The 25,000-nt window shown below is 38.6% G+C and overlaps 1 protein-coding gene across 5 annotated transcripts in view; it reads left to right on the forward strand.

Moving 5' to 3' along the window:
* Window positions 1-25,000, forward strand: part of LOC143020865 (facilitated trehalose transporter Tret1-2 homolog) — a 39,968-nt gene that overhangs the window by 4,860 nt on the left and 10,108 nt on the right. Inside the window, exons 1-4 of one of the 5 annotated variants that reach the window (XM_076177716.1) lie at window positions 13,342-13,670; window positions 13,826-14,006; window positions 14,319-14,626; window positions 16,428-16,541. In XM_076177716.1, the coding sequence (XP_076033831.1) occupies window positions 14,456-14,626; window positions 16,428-16,541 (285 nt within the window). In that variant the 5' untranslated portion in view covers window positions 13,342-13,670; window positions 13,826-14,006; window positions 14,319-14,455. Of the gene's footprint in view, window positions 1-3,056; window positions 3,079-13,341; window positions 13,671-13,825; window positions 14,007-14,318; window positions 14,627-16,427; window positions 16,542-25,000 lie in introns of those variants that run through there. The other 4 variants (XM_076177717.1, XM_076177718.1, XM_076177719.1 and 1 more) reach the window with 4 other exon arrangements.

Genomic DNA, 25,000 nt, shown 5'->3' on the forward strand with positions numbered 1-25,000 from the left:
CTTCAAACCTTTCTCTTCCCAACTCAACCTTCTAAAAATCTCTTCCAAACAAGCTGTAAATAATTTGGGTGAAATTGTATCGCCTTGCCGAACTCCTTTCTCGATCTTGATCTTTTCTGTCTCTTTTTGTGGTTGAATTATAGCGGTACCTTTCGCATAAATATTTTCTAAAACCCTTACGATCTGTTTGTTTATGCCCTGATTACGTAGCGAGTTTAGTATTACTATTTGTTCTACCTTCTCGTAATATAGGAAAGTCAAATAGAGAGGTATATTGTATTCTGACGTTTTCTCGATTAGTTGGTTCATCGCCTGCATGTAGTCTAGAGTCGAGTATCCGCCCCTAAAGCCTGCCTGTTCTCTCGGTTGGTTTTCATTTAAAACTTGACTTAGTCTATTTGTAAGGATCTTGGAGAATACTTTATATACGTTTGATAGCAAGCTAATCGGTCGATAGTTACTGAGGTCCTTCTGGTCTCCTTTTTTATGAAGCAAAATTACTATAGCATTGCACCAGGATTCAGGAACGCTTTCTTGACGTAACACTGGGTGTACAACTGAGCTAACTTAATATGAACTTCTTTCCCTGCGTCTTTCAACATATTTATTGATATACCATCTTCCACAGGTGCTTTTCCTCGTTTCACACACACACATATATATATATATATATATATATATATATATATATATATATTTATATATATATTATTATTATTATTATTTTTTTTTTTTTTTTTTTTTTTTAGCAAATTCTACTTCCTACTTTGTAATTTCAACTACGGTCTTCGACGAGTAAAGCTCTTGGTAAAATTCTTGTACTCTTTTTACCATTTTGTCTGCATTTAATGATTTCTCCATTCCTATCTTTTAAACATATCATTTGCTGTATTCCTAAAGCATGTCTGCGCTCGGTCCTTTAATATTTTTACCTCTCCGAATAGTTTCCTCTCATTCACGTTTCTCTTTCTTTTCTCTAATCTCTGCCTTTTGTTGATAAGCTTGTTTAGTTCTACTCTTTCTATTTAGTCGCTTCTGCTTTTAATCTGCATGGTCTTTCTTCTTTTAATTAGGTCTTTTGTAGCTTTAGAGTATTTTTTTTTTCTCTAATGTTTTTGTACTACCTACTTTCTCTGCCGATTCCCTAATGATATTCACCAAATTTAAATTCATATCTTCGACTGTGTCTTTGTTAGTTTTTAGAGCTTCGAATCTATTTTTAATTTCTCACTGAAATTCCTTCTTACTATCCTTAACTTTGCAAGGCTGATTTTCTTTTTTAGAAATAGTTTATTTCTCTCGGCTCTGAAATTTAATTTAGCTGTGCAACCTACCATTCTATGGTCACTACCTATGGTGATTTTATTTATGACCGTAACATTACTAACGCTTTTGTTTTCATTTCCTAATATGAAGTCTACTTCGTTCTTTGTTGTTCCATTTGGACTTCTCCACGTCCATTTACAACCTACACGCTTTTGGAAGAAAGTGTTCATTTTCCTCATGTTGTAGTTCTCTGCAAAATTGACTAACATCTCGCCTCTGCCATTTCTTTCACCTACTCCAAACTTCCGAATGCACGACTCATCTCCCATCTTCTCCATTTTAGCATTAAAGTCGCCTATTACCAACGTGTACTAACTTTTTTCTTGATCCATTACCTGACTTAAGTCATCATAGAATGACTCTATTTCATCGTTTGAGCTCTGTAAAGTTGGTGCATAGACCTGAACTATTTTTAGAATGTACCTTTTACACAGCTTAATCACAATTCAAGCTACCTTGTCTGATAGCCTACTGAACTTGACTACGTTATCAGCAACCTCTCGGTTGATAAAAAATCCTACTCCACTAGATCTTTCTTTGTCCTTACATCTATAGTAAAACAGATGGTGACCATCTTGTAATTGTATCAGGTGTTCTTCCGTTCTTCGGACTTCGCTCAGTCCTATGATGTCTATTTCTTCCATTAAACTCTCCGTCCTGTGGTCTTCTAAGATGGTTCTTACATTGTAAGTATAGATCTTCATTTTCTTCATATTGTTTAATGTCCAAGACTTAGATCTACTTGGACAGTGCATATTCACATTCGGTGGCACACTGCCCGTAAGCACACGAGGCAATGCGGTTGGACCTTTAGGAGACGATGATCCAACAGGAACGTCCTGTTTTTGTTTTGGTTGTACTATTCATGTTTGCTATGGAGGGGTTCTTGGCAATAACCTCACTTCCAACTGGTTTCTGGCGAGATATTTCTCTGTTGTCACCTTATTCATTATATTCAGTGAAGCCCTATATATTTATAGGGTGCCCAATGGTCCACGCCGTCATTATGATGGTACCCCATATATCTATGAGGAATTTCCCCTGTTCGCCATCAGAGACGTGCCAGTTAGCAGTGGCTCCTGCGACTGTGTGTGTGAGTTGCTCTTTGATCTTTCTTACAAAAGCTGTTCGATATGGGTGACCCTTCAGAGATTTCCTCTCTATGGACAGAGTTTTTGCAATCATTAAGATTCTCAAGCCTATCCACCAAGTCAAAGTGTCAACTCTCGGACATACATACATACATACATACATATAAATACAGGGATTGGACAAAATAATATGAATACGTGCCAAATACACAATATTTATTTATTTATCTATTTATCTATTCATCAATAGGGTGTTGGGCCACCATTTGCCTGTAGAACAGCTTAAATTCTTCGCGGTATGAATTCGTAGTGTCCAAATAGTTTCCAATGGAATGTTGTCCCATTCTTTTACCAAAACATTCGCCAATTGCTGCAACGATGTTGGAGGTTGAACTCTGCTCCTCACTTTATAATATAAAACTCCCCATAACGGTTCAATTATGTTGAGGTCTGGCGATTATGAAGGCCAGGGAAGATATTTGATGATATTCTGATGCTCTACGAACCAAGACTGATCCTTTTTGGCTGTGTGTATGGGCGCATTATCGTCTTGGAATATAGATGTGTCTGGCAGCAAGGCGCCCATCATAGTAAGAATCATTGAGGACGTCGAGATATTCATTCGCAGTCATCCTGCCTGTGATGTGAATGAGAGGACCAGGTGAGTACCACGATATAGCTACCCAAATCATAACGGAACCGCCCCCATGCTTGACTGTAGGAAGCAGGCAGTCCGGATCGTAGGCCTCTTTTGGGGTTCTCCATACATAAACCTTGCCGATCGTAGAGAATAACGTGAACGTTGATTTATCGGACCATACCACATTCTTCCAATCATCAAGTGTCCAGGTTTTATGCTCGTGGCACCACTTATTTCGCAGCTTAGCGTTGGCATCCGTTAAAAGTGGTTTTGCAGATGCAGTCCTACCATGAATGTTAGCTTTGTGAAGCGCTCCCGTCGTTCTGTTTTCGTCGACACAGGATTCCTCAGGTGTGTGTTGAGTTCTGCTGTCACTTTTCCCGCGGTTGTTTTATATTGTCTGGCCACAACCATTTTTAATGTTCGTCGGTCTCTGCCGGATAACTTTGGGTTTCGCCCACTATTCCTCTTCACCGATGATGTTTTCCCATGTTTTGTGTATGGTGTCATTACCTTGGATATTGTCGCTCGTTTAACGTTCAACAGTTCAGCTGTTTTCGTCACCGACGCTCCCGGTCACTGGGCGCCAACGATTTGCCCTCTTTCGCTTTCGAAGTCTGAGGGATCACACATTACATCGGTTGCTTGTTGTAACAGTCGCAGACCAAAGCGTGTAAAACACTGATATATATATATATATATATATATATATATATATATATATATATATATATATATATATATATATATATATATATATATATATATATATATATATATATAACCTAACAGACCTCCTACGTAAACTGCTCAATATATGCGCTGCGCATTATTTACCCTGAAGTAGTGTTGCCAACATGCATCAAGATGTACTATTTTGCGTGGTGTTCATATTATTTTGTCCAGCCCATGTATACATACATACATATACATATATATATATATATATACATATACATATATATATATATATATATATATATATATATATTGATTTAAACTATAACAAATGTAACTGAAGGCGGAGGAAGTATACGAGGAATAATGGAAGAATTTTACTGCCTTAACGTTTCGACCCTTAGGATCTTGATCGCAAAGCTTAACAACTTAAGTGCAACCTGAACATTTTATACAGTCATGTAATCTCACAGGGTGCCTAGGAAAGGTCGTTGTGCTCGGAACTTTCGTCCGTTTGTTTTCTTCGACTACCAATGAACTTGTAGCTCTTGCCAAGCATATAAAACCTTCTCTGTGGTTGATGTTATTATTAGCATTAATATATGCTGCTTCTATTGTTTTTCTTAATTTCTTCGTTGAACCTTTATTTATTACAATTGTATTGTCCCAGCCCGGAAGGTGGTCATGTGTATTTATGTCTTACTATGGAATTAGAAAGCCTGTGGGTTCTTACATCATTTTTGTGTTCATATAACCTTTTTTCTAATCCACGACCTGTTTCCCCAAAATATGAAGATGGGCAATTTTTACAAGTTATTTTGTATACAATACTATTTTCATTGGTGTGGTTATTATAATTACGCGTAACCAAATGTCCCACATTTTTACTCGGGACACAATATTAGGACTAAAACAGGTATAATAATTGGCTTCTTCCTCAGGGCTTTTCGTATCTGTAGTGAAGAATTTCTGGAAGATGAACTAGATCACATCACAAAAAACCTTCAACAATCTAAGATATTCCAAAGGTCTCCAACTTAAATTAAAAAAAGAAAGCTAAGGAAATAGATAAGAAGAGTAAAGTTGTCAATAATTGCAACAAAGAAACGCGATATATCACAGTCCCAAATTCCAGCATTAATTCAACCCTTGACAAAGTCTTCTTAAAAGCAGGTCTTAAGGTAGCTAGAAGATCAGGTGGCAAAGTGGGACATTTGGTTACACGTAATTATAATAACCATAACAATGAAAATAGTATTGTATACAAAATAACTTGTGAAAATTGCCCATCTTCATATTTTGGAGAAACAGGTCATGGATTAGAAAAAAGGTTATATGAACACAAAGGTGATGTAAAAACCCACAGGCTTTTTAATTCCATAGTAAGACACATAAATACACATGACCACCTTCCGGACTTGGACAATACAATTGTAATAAATAAAGGTTCAACGAAGAAATTAAGAAAAACAATACATACATACATACAAATACCAAGACTTTTTCCCTCTTACAAGGGAGGTAGCCAAAAAGGAAAAGGCATAAAATCATTCCCACCCATTCCATCCCTGAATACACTCCACAGCCCTCCACCCTCCCTCCCATCTTGGCACATAATAATAACATCAACCACAGAAAAGGTTTTATATGCTTGGCAAGAGCTACAAGTTTATTGGTAGTCGAAGAAAATAAACGGACAAAAGTTCCGAGCACAACGACCTTTCCTAGGTACTCTGTGAGATGACGTGACTGTGTATAAAATATCCAGGTTGCACTTAGTTGTTAAGCTTTACGATCAAGACCCTATGGGTCGAAACGTTAAGACAGTAAAATTCTTCCATTATTCCTCGTATACTTCCTCCGCCTTCAGTTACATACACACACACACACACACACACACACACACACACACACATATATATATATATATATATATATATATATATGTGTGTGTGTGTGTTAGTGTATGCACACACACACAAACCATACACGAATTTAATAGCAAACTAGCTACTACGAGATACAAAGGAGGGACACCACGAGCATAGCTCCCCTTCTTGTAAGATACAACTAGGTTCAACTAGGTAAACACACACACACACACACACACACACACACGCACACACACACACACACACACACAGGCATACGTACACACGAGTCCAACACGTGGTCCAAGGCCATAGTGAATGGTAAATCACACACGCGCGTGCGCTTTCCCGTAGACAGGAGCCAAAATTTTGATTTTAATCGAGCCGATGGCCACACCAAAGTTGGAGAGGTGTGTGTTACTGGAATTCTCACGAACCTGTTGGGTGGCGCAGTATTCTCTGGACTGAATACATAAGAACATAAGAATGAAGGAGACTGCAAGAGATCATAAGGTCTACACTAGGCAGTTCAATGTCCCTTACCATGTCATCTCAATCCGTCATCCACGCATCGAAGGTTAATGGAAACCAGTGCGCGTACACACGCACGCACGCACACACGCGCATACACAGCATCACTGTACTGCCAGCCGGTACTCCAATTCAAGTGGGCAAGGAGTTTGTGTGTGTATGTGTGTGTGTGTATTCACTTGGTCTTAGGATCACGTGTTGGACTCGTGATCGACAGCTATTTCCCTCCCGAAAGAGCTCAGAGCTCGTAGGTCCGATCTATGGGTTATGCTGTGACCTTACACACACACGCACACACCCAACTCCCCGCCCACGAGAGTCAGAGTAACGACCCGAAGCGCAGCGGTACCGAAATAATTTCGGCCCTGGGCAGGATTCGAACCAAGTACTACGGGCACCACCATGCTAGCAGTTCAGCGCTCTACCAACTGTGTGTGTGTGTGTGTGTGTGCGTGTGTGTGTGTGTGTGTTTAGAGAGTTGATGATAGCTAACACAGTGTTTAAGAAGTCAAGCATAAGTACACATGGGTAAGGGTGGTGGGTGGAAGGGTGGTTGATAAGGCATTAATGTACTATGTAGTGGTATTCAAAAGAAAAGTAGGAAGAGTTTTGGATGTCCATCTTCTTATAGGAGAGGGTGGGGGAATATCAGATCAATTTTTGGTGGAAGGTATGTTGAGAGTGGTGGATGGGTGGGGAAAGAGGAAAGGTGGAATGTGGAGAGGTGCTTTGAGCAAACTGTTTTGTGTGTGTGTGTGTGTGTATTTACCTAGTTGTATTTTACGGGACGAGAGCTATGCTCCTAGTGACCCGTTCTCGTATCTCTCCGCATCCAGTTTATTCTTAAAATCGTGTATAGTTTTGGCACTCACTGTTTCTCCGTTTAGTTTGTTCCAGACATAAATCACTCTATGTGGGAAGCTATTCTTTTTCAAGTCTCTTCTGTAACTGTCCTTCTTTAGCTTCTTTTCGTGTCCTCATGTTTCTCTTCTGTCCCATTTTATTAAGTCGTCTCTATCGAGAATTTCCATCCCTTTCATAATTCTGTAAATGGTCAACAAATCACCTCTTTCTCTTCTCTGTTCCAGTGTTGATAGATGTAATTTCTCCAATCTTTGTTCGTATGTCAAATTTGATAGTGTAGATGCCATTATTGTCGCTGCTCTTTGGATTTTTTTTTTTTTATAATTTTCTTATGTTTTTTTTTTTTTTTTGTACTAGGTGGCCATAGTGTTTCAGCACACTCTAGTTTAGGTCTTATTAGAGTAACCACTATTTTCTTAACCATTTCTTCATCCATGTAGTCGAAGGCCACTTTCATTGATCTTAATAAGTTAAAAGTCTCTCCAAATAATTTATTGACATGTTTATCAGGTATCAAGGCAATTGAGATGTGTGTATGTGTGTGTGTGTGTGTGTGTGTGTGTGTGTGTGTGTGTGTGCGCGTGTGTGTGTGTGTGTGTAAGGTCACAGCATTACCTAGAGATCGGTCCCTATATGAGCTCTGAGCTCTCATCTGGGAGGGTAATAACTGTCGATTACGAGTCTAGCACGTGATCCAAGACCGTGCTGAAACCATGGTGAAGCACAATTCTATATCTGTTATCGAAACACATACAGATAAAGATTTAAAAAACGGCTTAAATGAAACTCACATTTTATCAAAATATGACCCCGTGTTCAGTTTATTACTGGAACCGATTACTGTACTTGGCATTTGTGTATTATGTTTTATCTACGCACACACACTCGCCCGCGCATACACACACACACACACACACACACACACACACACACACACACACACACACACACACACACACACACACACACACACACACACACACACACACACACACACACACACGGTGGTACAGTTGGTAGAGCGCTGAACTGGGAAGCAGAAGTGCTCCCAGTAGCCAGTTCGAATCCTGTCCGGGGCCGAAATTATTTCGGTATCGCTGTACCTCGGGTCGTTACTCTGACTCTCGTGGGCGGGGAGTTGGGGGTGTGTGTGTGTGCAAGGTCATAGCATTACCCATAGATCGGACCTACGAGCTCTGAGCTCTCTTCCAGGAGGGAAATAGCTGTCGATCACGAGTCCAACACGTGATCCAAAGACCAAGTGAATACACACACACACACACACGCACACACACTCTCTCTTACAAGTACGATAGCTAAAATTTGTGAAAGAATGATCAAAATTAGATGGGTAAGGCATTTGGAAAAAAAACAATGTACTACTCGTAAATCCAAGGCAATTTGGATTTAGACAAGGACGATCATGCGTCACAAACTTAATGTGTTTCTATTCAAGAAATACAGGCTTATGTCAAAAGCAAAAATGTCGATATGATAGGAATAACCGAGACATGGTTAAATGATAAAGAGTTCGAAGCTGAATTTAATATTGCGGGATTTAAACACTTTCATCAGGATAGAAACCACAAGAAAGGTGGGGGGGTTCTGTTGTACGTTAAAAACAATGTCCATGCTTGTGTTTTAGAGCAAGTGAAACAGGATGCATATGATAGTTTGTGGGTTGAGCTATCCCAAACAAATGGACAAAAAATTAATGTAGGTGTAATATATAAGCCAAAGATATTATCATTAGCAGAAGACAAAATGTTATTTCAAGAACTGTCTAGTTTCTGCAACCGGGATTTATTGATAATGGGTGATTTTTACTGACATTGATTGTATGTCCCTTGAACATGGCCATATAGGTAGTCGCTTGATTGATTTTCTTGGTGACAATTACTTAGTTCAGCATGTATAAGAGCCCACAAGATATGGAAACTTACTCGATCTATTGATCACCAGCCGCGAAAGCATGGTAACTGATATAGAAGTCGGTGAAACTGTTGCAAATAGCGATCACAACTTAGTTGGATTCAAACTCCCAAAAAAAATTAGAATAGATACTTGTGTTTCTAAAATACCCGATTTCAGTAGAGCTCAGTTCATAGGACTACCTCAGGAGCTTCAGCTTACAGATTGGGAGGCAAAATTAAGCGAAAGACCTGTAGATCAGATGTGGGAAATATTTCAAAATACGCTCACTAAGATGATTCATACTTACATTCCTTTTAAGGACAGACGTCCCCCAAATCAGGCTCGCTCAAAGTGGCTCGACAAAGAAGCTGGAAAAAGTATTGCTAAAAAGAGACAGGCTTATAAGAAATATAATTCCTCGGTGCATCTAATGACTATGAAAGTTATGTATCAATACAGAGAGATTTAAAAAAAGAAAGAAAAAAAAAGACAATACGAAACGAATATCGCTTATAAATCCAAAGAGAATCCCAAAGAATTCTATAGTTACATTAGAGATAAAAAGGTTGTTAGGAATCACATTGGTCCACTACGAGTATTATCTGCTGACGGTCAACTTGAATATTCAAATGAAGGATTGTGTAATATCTTAAACAATTATTTTAGCTCGGTATTCGTAAACGAAACACCTCAAAGTGAACTCCAAACTGAAACCTGTGAAAAGTCTAGGGTAAACTTACTCACTACGGTAAATATAACAAAAGAAAAAAATAAAAGGTATATAGAGAAACTAAAAGTTAATAAAACACCAGGGGCTGACGGTTGTCATCCAAGAATCTTAAAGGAAATGAAAAATGAGATTGTTGTTCCATTAGAAATTATTTTCAAGAAATCCATCATATCCGGAGATATCCCAAGTAAAGAGAATGGAAGCGAGCTAACGTTACTCTCATACTCAACAAAGATGACAAAAAGAAACCAAATAACTATAGGCCTATAAGTTTGACTTCAATCGTATGAAAAATAATGGAAACTATCATCAGATATGCTATCGAACATCATTTAGAAAGTAACCGTTTGATAAATGATAGCCAGCATGGTTTCAGACGGAAACGTTCTTGCGTGACTAGCTTACTCGAATTCTACAACACAGTTATCTCGAATTATGACAAAAGAAACAATATAGATTTAATATATCTAGACTTTGCAAAAGACTACTTACTAAATTAGCTTCACACGGAATAAGTGGCAGCCTATTAAGTTGGACTAGTAATTGGTTGAATGATAAAAAACAGAGAGTTGTTTTAAATGGAAAAACTTCTAGATGGAAAAATGTTACAAGTGGAGTTCCTCAGGGTTCAGTTCTTGGGCCACTTCTATTCATAGTATATATAAATAATATAGAGCATGGACTAAAATCTACTGTTTCCAAATTTGCTGATGATACAAAACTGTGCGGAATGGCAAATGATCACTTAAACCAATTAGATATTCAAGAAGATTTAGATAGATTACAGCAGTGGTCTGAAAAGTGGCTAATGAAATTTAACACAAGTAAATGCAAGGTAATGCACATAGGTAAAAATAACAGTAAGTACGATTACAAGTTATTTGGAAATTCGTTAACATAAGTGAATAGTGAAAAAGATCTCGGCGTAATTATCAGTAACGCTCTCAAATCATCCAAGCAGTGTATTTCAGCCTCTGAGAAAGCAAATAAGTTTCTAGGACTGATTGCGCGATCTTTTGACTTCAAAAGTCCATCACTCATTAATAAGCTATATAAATCGTTAGTTCGTCCACATTTGGAATATGCTGTTTCCGTATGGTCACCGAATCTCATTAAAGACATTGACAGACTGGAAAAAGTACAACGGCGAGCCACAAAACTGATTCCAAATATCAAAAATAAATCATACGAAAATCGACTAAAACATATGAATCTGTTTTCCCTAAAAGAGCGTAGACTCAGAGGTGACTTGATACAGGTCTTTAAAATTCTAAAGGGAATTGACATCAAAAATGACAAAATTTTCACACTGAATGAGAATCATACAAGAAAGAATGGTCTCAAACTGTCCGGAAATAGATTCAATTTGGATGTGGGTAGAAACAACTTTGCCAACCGTGTAGTTAATGAATGGAATAAACTTCCTGCAGAGGCAGTGCAATGTAGTTCAGTTCGAAGCTTTGAAAATAATTTAGATAAACACCTAAGCAAGATGCTGTAATGATTATTATTTATTTCATATAATTTTTTGTTATCATTTGTCTGTTTGATTTTCATTTATTATTAGTTATATGTCAATTTATTATTTACTATTTATCTGTTTGTTTATTATTTAACCATACCTATGCATTTATTTATGTATTTTATTTTATATTTACATTATTATAGTTTTTATTTATATATCTATTATTATTATCATAATTTTTTTTCGCATCCGACCTAGATATGAACCAAAAGGTCTCCTGTCGACATGCTCCGCCTTTGTAATCCTTTGTAGATGTAATACAAGAAAGAGATAGATGGGCTGATTGTGCATTTCTAGACCTGAAAAAAGCTTTTGATAAGGTGCCACATATGAAATTGCTAAAGAAATTAGAAACTGCAGGAGGAATATAGGACAAACTGCTGAAGTGGATGAAAGACTTCTTTCATGAAAGAAAAATGAGAGTGGTGATAAGAGACAAACACTCTAACTGGGATGAAGTGATTAGTGGAGCTCTACAAGGAACAGTTCTGGCCCCAATAATGTTTGCTATATATATTAAGGATATGGATAATAGAATTGAAATTTATATGAGCTTCTTTGCGGACGATGCAAAATTGTTGAAAAAGTGAACACTGTAGAGGATAGTGAGTCGCTACAGAGTGATGGGAATAGATGTAGGAAGTGGAAGATGGAATTCAATATTAAGAAGTGTAGTATAATGGAATTTGGAAGAAGAAAAAAAAAAGTGGAATCATATAAATTGGGAGAGGAAGAAATTAAAAAAGTAGAAAATGAGAAGGACCTGGGAGTCATTATTATATGAATGATATGTCACCTGAGAAACATTTAAACAACATTTTTGGAGAAACTTATAATTTAATAAGAACAATCAAAGTGACATTTACATACCTGGATGAAGAAATGGTGAAGAAAATACTAGTCACTTTGATAAGACCAAGATTGGAGTATGCAGCGAGTACGTGGTCACCATGTACAAAAAAATGTATAACAAAACTTGAAAGAATACAAAGAGTAATTGCGAAATTGGCACCAACACTCAAAACTATCATATGAAGAGAGACTAGCAAAACTTGAGCTACAGACATTAGAGCAAAGAAAAGAGAGAGGAGACTTCATAACTATTTATAGAATCATGAAAGGCATAGAAACTATTGATAGAGAGGATCTAATAAAATGGGATTGTAGAGATACAAGAGGACACGGAAAGAAAATCAAGAAAAACAGTTATAGAAGAGACCTAAAAAAGAACAGCTTTCCCCACAGGGTAATAGACGTTTGGAACAAATTAGATGAGAATGTGGTGTGTGCAAAAGCGATATACGAATTTAAAAACAGTCTAGATATAACCAAGGTCTAAATATACAGGTCAGACCGTTTGAATTCTTCTGCGCAGCTTCTGACGTCATTAGGCTGGGTCCATTTTCTCTTTGTGAAACACTAAAGAAAACTGTGAAACGCCAAGGAAGACAGGAACTATAATATTTTATATATTATATATATACACATTATATATCATATATATATTATGTATTCATATATATAGACAGGAACTATAATATTTTATATATATCTATATATATATTTTATATAATATTTGTCAGAATATAATTGCGTGGAGCGGTGCGAGCGAAGGCAACGTCATTCTTAAACGACGCACCAGCTCCAACTGACAGCTATAGGACCCGCTAACCCCACTTTGAACAGCCAGGTGACGTTCACGGGCCCGCTGCGCCAACTCCCTCGAAATTCGGTCGGAAGTGGTTAGACCTTATATTCTTAGATCTTGGATAAAACGAGATATGAAGACGGGATACTACGAGCATAACTCCCCTTCCCATAAAATACAACTAGGTAAATACAACTAGGTAAATACACACGATACACGCCGATGGACAATTGGCCAACGAACGGTTGGCCGAAGAAAATTTGATCTATTTTGAAAAAAAAGGGAAAAGGGATAATGAATAACATGCTAACAAATACATTTTTACACATTTTTTGAAGGATAAAAAGATATTAGTTTTAATTTAATTACTTTATTAGAATTTTAGTTACTAGTGTGAACATATGGCTGAAAAGAAATAGTTTCCACATTTTAACATGGATTACCTGCAGTGGTTGGTTGGTTGAACTATCAGGCCACGCCCCTAAACCAAACCAATGCCAGCTAGGTAGCACAGACGTTATTTTGTAATGTGGTCCTAAACCCTTCTATTGTCTCCACAAGCACTGGCCGAAATGGAAAAGGCATCCGTAAGTGTTACCTTTAGGAAACCAACTGTAATGCCATTAAGAGTCGGTCTTCAATGGTAATCGAAAGTGGATCTGATCTCCCTTGCTTGCGGCTGCTGTAAATAGTCACAAGTTGCTTGTCTTTTGTTCCTTTTTGCGATGCAGTGTACCAAAGGGGTTTCTTAGCTCTCACCCATTCTAACGTGCATTATATGTATAAATGAAAACCTACTGGCACCGAGTCAAAAATACCATCGGCGACCAAGTGATCGCCGACCAGTTGCAGGTAGTCTTTGGAAAGTTGCTGGTAGTCTGTAATAAGATAGACAAATAGATAGATCGCTAGATAGATGTATTACAACACACACTGAATAGTCCCCAGTACAATTATCTTCATCTTATCAACCACATTCACATTTTCAGTTTCAATTCCTTGCATAGGTTTTGTGTCGTCGACCCATCGCTTGATTTTCGGTCGAAGGTGGTCGGAAACGGGTCGTAAGCTTGGCGTAACTGGGACCTAAATCGGTGGTTCTTAACCTTGGATACGAAACCTTAAACCTGGGGGCACGAGATATGCTAGCCATGGCACTGTGTATTTACCATGAGAAAGCAAAGCAAGGTTTGTATCGCTAATCCTTTTCATATGTTTGCATTGCATTTGTTTGGGATGGGGTTACGAGAAAGTCTTCTGAGATATCAAGGGGCACGGGCACTGAACAATATTGAGATCCACTGATGTAAAGTAACAAAATATTAGTAGAATTCTTCGTATATTCTGGCTGCCGTCGGGGTGATTTCACTCGTACCATTAGGCGCCATTTCGGTGTGTTTTGTTGTTATTGTTAAAGGTGGGGTAGCTGCCCTTCCCACCCCCTGGCGGAATGAAATCATTATTATATATTTTGTGTTTATGAATCTATTTGTTCCGCAGGATCGCCCCCGTCTCCAACGGCTATCGAGGACATGATGTCATAGCCAAGCAAGGCGAAGAGGAGCTTTGTAAAAGACGAAGCAACATAACCTGTGATTATTATTACTATTTTCGGGTTGTCGCCGTGCGTAGAGGTCATGGATACATCAGACCACCTCCCCCCAAGACCCAAGACTCCCCCAGGGACTGAAAAGCCCTCCTCACGTCCGTCTTCGCCAAATGGAGCCATTTCCTCTCCCCTCCTCACTTCGGGTGGCGAGGGAAAGCTGGAGAAAACGGAACACGCCAACCATACAGTATCCAGCAAAGTAAGTGCAATCTTTCAATCCAGCAATATCTTTCACATATTTCATTATTGTTAACGTCAGGGGGGACCGTCCATGTATATATTTTTTTGCTATCTTCATGTGATTTTATTCAGATTAACTGTGACCCCCCCCACCCCCACCCACCCCCGCTCGCTTGTCCGTCGGCTTTGCGTTTGAAGCGATCGACTACACTCGCACCCATATCGATGGACGGTTGAATTATTTAGTTGTTTTTTCTTTTCTTTTTTGAAAAGCATATATACCCCAAATGTTAAACATATCTCGCCACACACGCGAACACGCACATTCTATACTAGGGTCCCCCCCTACCCCTCCCCCTACCCCTCAAAGTTCAGCCATACAAACGACAATACTAATCGAATGTGGCGTGATGTTGACATCGTATCGGCCGGGTCATTGGCTGGATCAGAATCGTCGACTTCATTTAGTCATCAACTCCCCCTTCCGTTAACAGGAACCCCCACTTCCCATCTCCACACTTCCACAAAGTACAGATGTAGAAATAAGTTCTCCCATGCTTTCTGGTCTTTAGTCGTGCTGTCTTGTGACAATGCTGTACCAGAGAAGATAACATGACAGCATGAATTTACGTGCATGAACTTTTGTTGACATTTACCGTCCGGACCTTTATTGATCGGCATTCCAACGCTTCCGTCTTAAAGGTAGTTGAGGAGAGAAGGAAATTAGAAGAACGGAAGAATGGTAGTTCAAAAGTGATCAGCATTCTTCACTGAGTTAGTGAGTAAAGAATCTTCACCCCAGATTTCGACAGGATGACAGTTCTCCATGTGGGCTATCCTAGGGTGACTAGCTATTATTCATGTGGGCCATCTTGGGTTTACGGTTCTTCGGGTTTAAAAGTTGATAATAAGCATAACCCTCGTTCAACCTGATGTGATATGGTTTAATGTCACACACACCCCCCTTTCAGGAGGCTAGGACGGTGCCCCTCACAGAGGGCTTCGTAACGTGGAATTTAATGAACCATGCCCTTGGTTCAACCTCGCCGGTGGCAGGATTCGAACCGTCCTTACTCGACCGCCGCAAGTAGCGACGCCCTAACCCATTCAGCCAGCGAGCTGACCTAGCCTACTCTTTATTCCACTGTTCATATTCGGTGTACTGGGGTGACAATTCTGTACAATTCGGTGTACAATTCTGTACAATTCGGTGTACTGGGGTGGGATCTCATGGTGGTGACGATTCTTCATGTGGGCGTTCTGGAACATCATGTGATCCAGTAGAGAATAATCTCCAGCAATGAAATAATGCTATGTGACTCTGGTCCGCAAGGGTGTGGCTAAAGTCCATCAAGTGTTCTTTGTATAAAAGTTATGCAATCAATACAACCACGCAGCCCACTGGAATATATATATTCATAATTTCTATATATGAAACTACAACAAAGACCAGGAAATTATATATATTTTACGAAATTTCACGAAATAAGGAGGCAACTTGTAACCAGATACTCGAGGGGGTGATGCTGGGGGTGGGTGGGTTATCAAGAAAAAAATGGGGGCTTAATGTGAGAGACAATATATCTAATATGGACATCAATATTTATAATCAATATTGACAACATTTATAGACATTTCATCAATACCAGATTGATACCAGATATCCTAGAAAGACACGCAGAAAAATATAATTGCGATTGAAAGCACAGGATGATATTTTGGTTTTGACAAGAGACATATTGACCAAACGAGAAACGTTTTACTCTTCTCCGCCTGGGGGCGACACCATAATAAAACCATGATTGTGTTCACCGTTGCAGGAGTTGGATGGCGTTGTCCTGAAGATGTTGGACTCCCAAGAGGAAGCCAGACGACTTGGTTCTTCCGGATCCGCACGCTGCTGCAAATGGCGGGACTCTCCCATCGTCAGACAAGTATATACAATCTTTTTTCCTTCCTTTAAAGGGGGTTGCCGAGTTAGAGCACATACCCAAACTACGTGGGATTATAGCATAGGGAGCTTAGTTTAGGGGTATCTATAAGATTATGACCGAGTACTGCTACGGAAATGTTAAAACCCATGAGCCTGGAAACAAACCGAGACCAATTATCTCTCAAATCCCTATGGTGACTTACCAAAAAAAGAAGCTAGAAGAAGTCCTCACTTCATATGCGCCGTCTTTTTACCGTGTCAGTTAGCCTACCGACTTCCTGGATATCCTAAACGAAGTGGCAAGTGTTAATAACTATATAAATATGCAATGGGCAGTTGCCAACGAGCCTATGGGAGGACGGAGCCTAAACGAGTCCATGCGACGTTTCGCTTGTTAGATCTTTATCAAGTAAGTCGATGTACTTGATAAGCTCTAACGTCGTATTGATAAAGCCTCAGTCCTCACATGGTATTGCTTTTGATTGATTGGTAAGTGTAGGATGAAGAATACAACTGTGAATTTACTTTCCTAACGTTCCAGACTGAAGTCCCTCTTCTTCTGAGATATTCCCTTCCCTCCTTCATAAATCTGTTTGCATCCAAATGCTTTTATCTATACAGTATGTATATGTTTGAACTAATTATTTATATTTGTTGCATATATCTATATATGTACATCCACATTCATTCCATTATCTGTTGACATATCTCCCAATCCATCTATCTTGATACGTCTCTCTACAAATCATGTAACCGTATAATTATATCTGTATAGTTATATATACATCAACATAAACACCATAAGTGAGAACGGAGTCTTATTAGTATGACTTTTCCCTTGTTAGAACTTTATTAAGTACATAGTCGTTGCAGACAAATCTCTGAGAATGAATAGGAATATTCGGGGGGGACGAACGAAGTTCACTGGAGCTTAGGGAGGATGAAGGAAGATAGGGGAACAAGTGTCAGTCTACAGGACATTTGTTCACCTCTGATGGCCAAATGGAAGAAACAAGGTATGGGATCATTTGTCCACTGTTTATGAGCAAAATCATGAGTGAGGGAATAAGATGCAGAGGGCAACCAGGGATAACTCTCCATGATTTTGTTTACAACTGGAAGCAAATGAATCGGGTGGGGTGAAATTAATCATGCCTCTATTTTGTTCTACCTATTGCCAGTCCATCAAGCGGTTGCTACTTTTCCTGTGTATACTACAAACGTTGGTGGTGATACTATATCGGCCGTAGTACCGATGTTCTTGGATCCGGGTTTTCTGATGTCGTGGTGCTTGACCAATGTAGGATCCGATAGACACCAGCTTTCCTCTCGAACTTCCCGCCGATGTTTATTCTCGCTGTCGTTGAACTAATAAACCTTTCGTCTTTACTAGGTGCCAATTGCATACAACTTTATATCTACTTCTACTATGGATTTTTTTCATCCACTCGTGTATCTATGTATCCACTCATCTATCTATATCTATCTACCTATATTTCTATGTATCTGTCTGTTACTCCGTGCCGTGGCCAGCACAACATAAACATTGACCGCCATATTGTGACGTCATAGCGTCTGCCATGAGTCATTGGTTTCCCCGCCCCCATCTCCTCTGCAGTTCTTCGTCATTATTTCACGATATTTATGATGAATGAATGAATAAATAGATTAGCTAGTGTATGGATAAAATTATGAATAGATATATGTATGTAGATAATAGATAAACAGATGATATTAAATAAATGGATAAAAAGATGGGGGATTTCAGGATTTTCGAGTAGATGACACGAGACCAGTCCATTTTTTGCCGCCTCGTGTAGGACTGTACTTCCCGGGAATATAGGCGTTGGGGTAACGGAGACCTAATACCAGCTTATCTTGTCCGTTCATGTATTGCCAATGGGAAAAAAAAGTAGAAAAAAATATGTGATCTCAATTTTCCTTCTTGTGTTTTCCCCGGCATGCACACAAACACGCACGCACGCACACGCATACACACACACGCTCATCGAAGCAACACCGCTCGTCGTCGCGCGACCAAGAAGAGGATTTACGACGAAAAAGGAAAACCTGGTTTGTACTGTAGGGGTGGGGAGTGAACGTGAGTGCCCGAAATGGTATCTATGCAGTGCTAGTTAATTGTGTTAACTCGAAATTAGCAAAAATGAATGAAAACGACTCGAAAGCCAGTTGCGAATCAGAGCCATCTGGAGGCAATCCACTGAACCGCGATGTAAACAATAAACAAAGCACCACGTGTTACGACAATGATTTCTTAGGGTTTGGTAAGTACGAAAGAAAGAACTTAAGTAGATTATTAGAGATAGAGAGAGAGATGAGCAAAAATAGGACTCGGTGGGAAAATGAAATCATGGACTTAAGAAAAGAGGTCATTGGTTTAATTGATTGTTTATCTAAGACTAACCATGAAATTTCTGACCTGAAAAAAGCTAACTTGGATCTTACAAACGAAATTAAAGAAATGAAAAGAGACATAAATGAACTGAAGAATGATAATGAAAAGAAGAAAACTAATGATAATAATAGCGAAAATCTAAAGCAGGAAGTGAACAACAAATTCCAAGAATTGACACAAAAGATCGAAGAAAACTTAGGTGGGGACAGTATCCAGGAAATTAAGAAGTGGAAAGAAAATATTGAAAATAAAGAAATTGCTTTCAAAGAAATAGTCAAGCAGCAAATGCAAGATAATGCAAAAGACACAATCATTCAAGTGATTAACGAAAAAGCAAATTGGGTCAGGGACACAGTAGATAGGAAGAAATGTATTGTGGTTTATGGGCTTAAAGAAAAACAAGGATTGGCGAGGTACATGAGAGAAAAAGAAGAAAAAGAGACAGCAGTAGAAATCCTTAATGAAATTCAGGGGGGAGATAGTGATTCAGGCACAGACTTAGAAGAGACTTACAGAATTGGTCGCTATACTAAGGATAGGAATCGACCTCTAAAGATAAAACTAAGGTCACAAGTGGTAGTAGAAGACATATTTGAAAAAGTAGGTAACTTGGCAAAGAGTGAAAAATACAATAAGATATGGATAAAAAGAGAAATGAGTACTGAGGAATTAGAAAAAGAAAGGGCGCTAAGAGAAGAAGCAAAGGAAAAAAACTTGAAAAGATCAGAGACAGAATGCAAAGAATTCCAGTGGAGAGTAATAGACTTGAGATTAAGACAATGGCGCTTCAAAACGAACAAAACAAGGGAAGAAGAAACCAGGGAGAAGGAAGAAAATTAAAAGTGGCCTATACCAACATTGACGGACTAATTTCGGGACTGAACGAACTCAATGATTATCTGTTAGAAGCAAAACCAGACATAATGGGAATTGTAGAGACTAAACTAAGAGGTGAAATACCATCCACTGTTATCGGACAAGGTTTATACAACTGGATAAAAAACAGGGACAAGAAACAGGGAGGGGGAATCATGTTCTTGGCCAAGAAAGACCTAAAGGTGACAAAAATTGCAGAGGGCAAAGGTAATGCTGAATTGATCATGATAAAAGTCGAAGGCAAGAATATGAAAAGTAGAAAGTTTGTGGTGACTTATGTGCCTCCAAAAACAAGCGCTTGGAAAGAAATTGAACATAAAAAAATGCTAGATGACACAAGAAAATCACTCAATGAGATACTAATGGGTAAGGGTAATCTGGTAGTTATGGGGGACTTCAATTGCAAAGAAATTTGTTGGGACAGCATGACAGTGCAAGGAGGAGATGACTCGTGGGGCAATGTACTGCTAGATATGACCATGGAGTACACAATGACCCAATGGGTCCATGAAAACACAAGGTACAGAAATAATGAAGAGCCATCGAAACTAGATCTAATATTTACAACAGAGCCTGAAATAGTGCATAAAGTCCAGTATGAGACACCAATTGGAAAGAGTGACCATGTACTCATCGAAACTATACTAAAGGAAGAAATAGACATAGAGAGGAACGAAAAGCATAGGAAAGGAAGACTGAGGTACAACAAAACAGACTTTACAAAACTAAAGACATTCTTCCGGAATGCAAACTGGGAAATATTTTACAGGGAAGAAACAGCAGTGGAAGAGAAATGGAATATATTGATGGAAAACTACAATGAAGGGGTAAACAGGCATGTACCAAGACAAAAGCGAGAGAGAGAGTACATTAAATGTTGGTTCAACAAAAGATGCAGTGAGGCAAAAGACAGAAGGGACAAAGCTTGGAAAAAGTGGAGAAAAGACAAAAAACAAAGCAAATGGCAAATTTATGTTAACTATAGAAATGAGTATGTTAATGTGAGAAGAGAGGAGAAAAGGAACCATGAGAAGGATATTATAGACAAATGCAAAGAGCAACCCAAACTATTCTATCGGTATGTGAATGGTAAACTTAAAAACAAACAGGAATTGGTGAAACTATGCCAAGGAAACATAGAATACACAGAAGATTTAGAGATGGCCGAAGTCATGAACAATCACTTTAAATCTGTTTTCACCAGAGAGAAAATACCGAATTGTGACATAGACAAAAACAAGAAATCTCCCCTCATGAATGAGTTTACAGCATCACTAAAGGAAATATCAGAACATTTATCAAGACTGGATGTCAGAAAATCACATGGCCCGGACGGTATTGCAAATTGGATTCTAAAGGAGTGCAAAGAAGAACTAACAGACAAAATACACATCTTAATAAACAGCTCACTCAAAGAAGGAAAGATACCCGAGGACTGGAAAAACGCTAACATTGTACCAATACACAAAGGAGGAAACAAAGAAGAACCCACCAACTATAGGCCAGTATCACTAACAAGCACCATTGCCAAAATTTGTGAGAAAATAATCAAGAATAGATGGGTAAAACATCTGGAAGACAATGACATATTAAACCCAAGACAATTCGGATTCAGACAAGGAAGATCATGCTCCACAAACTTAATATGCTTTTACTCAAGACTAATAGACATAGTGCAAGAAAGAAATGGATGGGCTGATTGTGCATTCCTAGACTTGCAAAAAGCCTTTGACAAAGTACCACACAGAAAACTACTAAAAAAAACTGGAACACATAGGAGGAATACAGGGAAACCTACTAAAATGGATAGAGGACTTTCTGACTGGTAGAAAGATGAGAGTAGTGCTCAGAGAAAAATATTCAGACTGGAAAGAGGTGATCAGTGGAGTACCGCAAGGATCTGTGCTGGCACCAATAATGTTTGCTATCTATATGAATGACATGGATGAGGACGTGAACTGCTACATGAGCTTCTTTGCCGATGACGCCAAACTACTAAGGAAAATAGAAACTGATGAGGACTGTGAAGCACTGCAAGAAGACCTAAATAGGGTATGGAACTGGAGTCAGAAATGGGAAGTGGACTTTAATACGAAGAAGTGTAGCATAATGTAGTTTGGAAAAAGCAAAAACAGAATATCAGGAAAATATACAATTGGAACCAAAGAAGTAAAGAAAGTAGGATCCGAAAAAGATTTGGGAGTAATTATCACGAACGACTTGTCCTATGATATACAGATTAACAAAATTGTCGGGGAGACTTACAACTTGCTAAGATCAATAAAAGTGGCGTTTACATACTTGGACGAAGACATGATGAAAAAAATATTGGTTACATTGATAAGGCCTAGATTAGAGTATGCAGCGACATTGTGGTCCCCCAGTACCAAAAAGAATATAAAGAAAATAGAAAGAATCCAAAGAGCAGCTACAAAAATGGCACCTGCACTTGCAAACCTATCATACGAAGAGAGATTGGCTAAACTGGAGTTACCGACACTGGAGCAAAGAAGAGAGAGAGGTGACCTATTGACCATCTACAGAATCATGAAAGGCACAGAGGTACTCGATAGTGAGAACTTACTTAACTGGGACAAAAGAAACACAAGAGGACATGGAAAGAAAATAAAAAAACATAGCTATAGAAGAGAACTGAAGAAAAACAGTTTTCCTCATAGAGTTTTGGACACTTGGAACAAACTGGACAATGAAATAGTATGCGCAAAAACCATTCATGAGTTTAAAAACAAACTAGACACTGCAAGATACAAAGGCGGGACAACACGAGCATAGCTCCCCTTCCCGCAAAATACAACTAGGTAAATACAACTAGGTAAATACACACACGTCGGTCGGGGTGGCAGCGAAATCTGGACTCCGGTGATATCTTCAAATTTCGAGAATCACAACGACAAGGAAGTACCTGTGTTGTATCAATAGGGAAGGGGAAAGCTCGTGGTGTAGTGGGAAGGTGAAGAAAAAGAAGGGAAGGGATTACTGAGGAAAATGGAAGGAAATGAGGGGGAAGATAGGGCACAGGAAGTCAGATGGCAGGTCAGCAAAAGACGGCCTGACTATTGTGGTGAAGTCGATGTGATTTGTAAAAATGTAAAAATTAGAAATATAGATAAGAGCAGCGCAATGGAAGGTGAAGATAACTATTTCCATGGGTTTAATGAGGGCGGAAATGACAACCTCCCCCGACTAGTAAATCTAGAGGAGAAACTAAAAGAAATGAATGAACCAAATAAAGTTGATTACTCAAAGAGTTGATAAACTGGAAGAACTAAAGAAGGAGAATCAAAACCTAACTAAAGAAAAAGTAGAATTAAAAAGACAGTTAAGAGAAGTAAAGGATGAGAATGAGGAATTGAAGAGGAGTAATAAAGAGAATAAAGAGTCCATAGCAAAAGAGGTAAGTGGTTGGAAAAAAGCACAAGAGAACAATAAAATTTATTTTAGAGGTATAATGGAACAGCAGATAAAAGAACAAACAAAGGACAGTTATTAAAATGATGAGGGAGAAGGAGAATATAGTAAGAGACTTAGCGGATAAAAAGAAATGTATAATTATATTAGGGATGGAAGAGAAGTTTAATCTAAATAGGACTACAAGAATAAAGGAAGAAAAGGAAAAATAGAAGTAGTTCAAGAAGATGAACCAGAAACAGAGAAATAACTAGAAGAAATTTATAGACTTGGGAAATACAATACAGACAAGACCAGACCAATTAAGGTTAAATTTAGGTCACAAATAACAGCAGAGAATATCTTAGCAAAAACAGGGAAATTAGCAGACAGTGATCGATACAAACAGGTATGGATAAAAAGAGAAATGAATAAAGAAGAAAGAGAGGGGGAAAACAAAAAGACTAGAAGCTAAGGAAAAAACGAGAGAAGAACAGAGTCAGAAAGAGGAATTATTGGAGAGTAGTGAATATGAAAGTGAGGAAATGGTTCATAGCAGAGAAAAACAGAAGGGAAACAGAAAACACAATGGAAGTAGCAGAAAATTAAAAATGTCTTACACAAATATAGATGGCTTAATAACAGGCTTGAACGAACTGAATGATTACCTGAAGGAAAAAGAACCGGACATAATGGGAATTGTAGAGACAAAACTGAAAGGTCCACTACCACCCAACAGTATAGGACATGGTGCATATAATTATTGGATTAGAAACAGAGAGGTAAAACAATGGGGTGGAGTTATGTTCCTCACTAAGAAGGATATAAATGTGAGGAATGTCACGTATGGAAAGAATAGAGTAGAGATGATTATGATGGAAGTGGAGGACAAGGATGGGAAGAGAGATAGAGGTAGAGAGAGAGAGAGAGGTAGAGAGAGAGGTAGAGAGGTAGAGAGAGAGAGAGGTAGAGAGAGAGGTAGAGAGAGAGAGAGAGAGGTAGAGAGAGAGAGAGAGAGAGAGGTAGAGAGAGAGAGAGAGAGAGGTAGAGAGAGAGAGATATAGAGAGGTGGTGGCTGCAGGTAAATGCAGACACCCTCGCCTATGTTCTGGGGAAGTTGTGCCCGCACGTGTCACTAGCTGCCAGGTCCTATATAATGACGCAATCAGGTGCGCGCGCGCAAACACACACACACACACACACACACACACACAATTTTAACTGCACTAATAAGACCAAAACTCAAGTACGCAGCAACACTATGGACACCCAGTACCAAAAAGAATATAAAGAAGTTTGAGAGAATACAAAGAGCAACAACAAAACTGGCCCCAACTCTTTCCAAAATGACATATGAACAAAGACTGTCCAAATTAGAATTACCAACTCTGGAACAAGGAAGGGAAATGAGGAGACTTACTATCTATAGAATTATGAAGGGAATAGAAATCTTAGATAAGAATGACTTATTGAAATGGGACAATGGAAAAACAAGAGGACACGAAAAGAAACTAAAAAAAGATAATTACAGAAGAGATCTGAAAAAAATAGCCTCCCACACAGAGTGATAGATACTTGGAACAAACTGGACAAAGAAAGTGTGTGCAAACACTATTCAAGATATTAAGAAAAAACTTGAAGTTGAGAGATACAAAGACGGGTCACCACGAGCATAACTCCCTTCCCTTATGATACAAGCAGGTAAATACAACTAGGTAAATACACACACATACACACATATATGTGTGTATTTATGTACG

The sequence above is a fragment of the Oratosquilla oratoria genome, chromosome 41 (genome assembly GCF_046742065.1).
Source record: "Oratosquilla oratoria isolate Oo_2021 chromosome 41, ASM4674206v1, whole genome shotgun sequence".
Lineage (NCBI taxonomy): Eukaryota > Metazoa > Arthropoda > Malacostraca > Stomatopoda > Squillidae > Oratosquilla > Oratosquilla oratoria.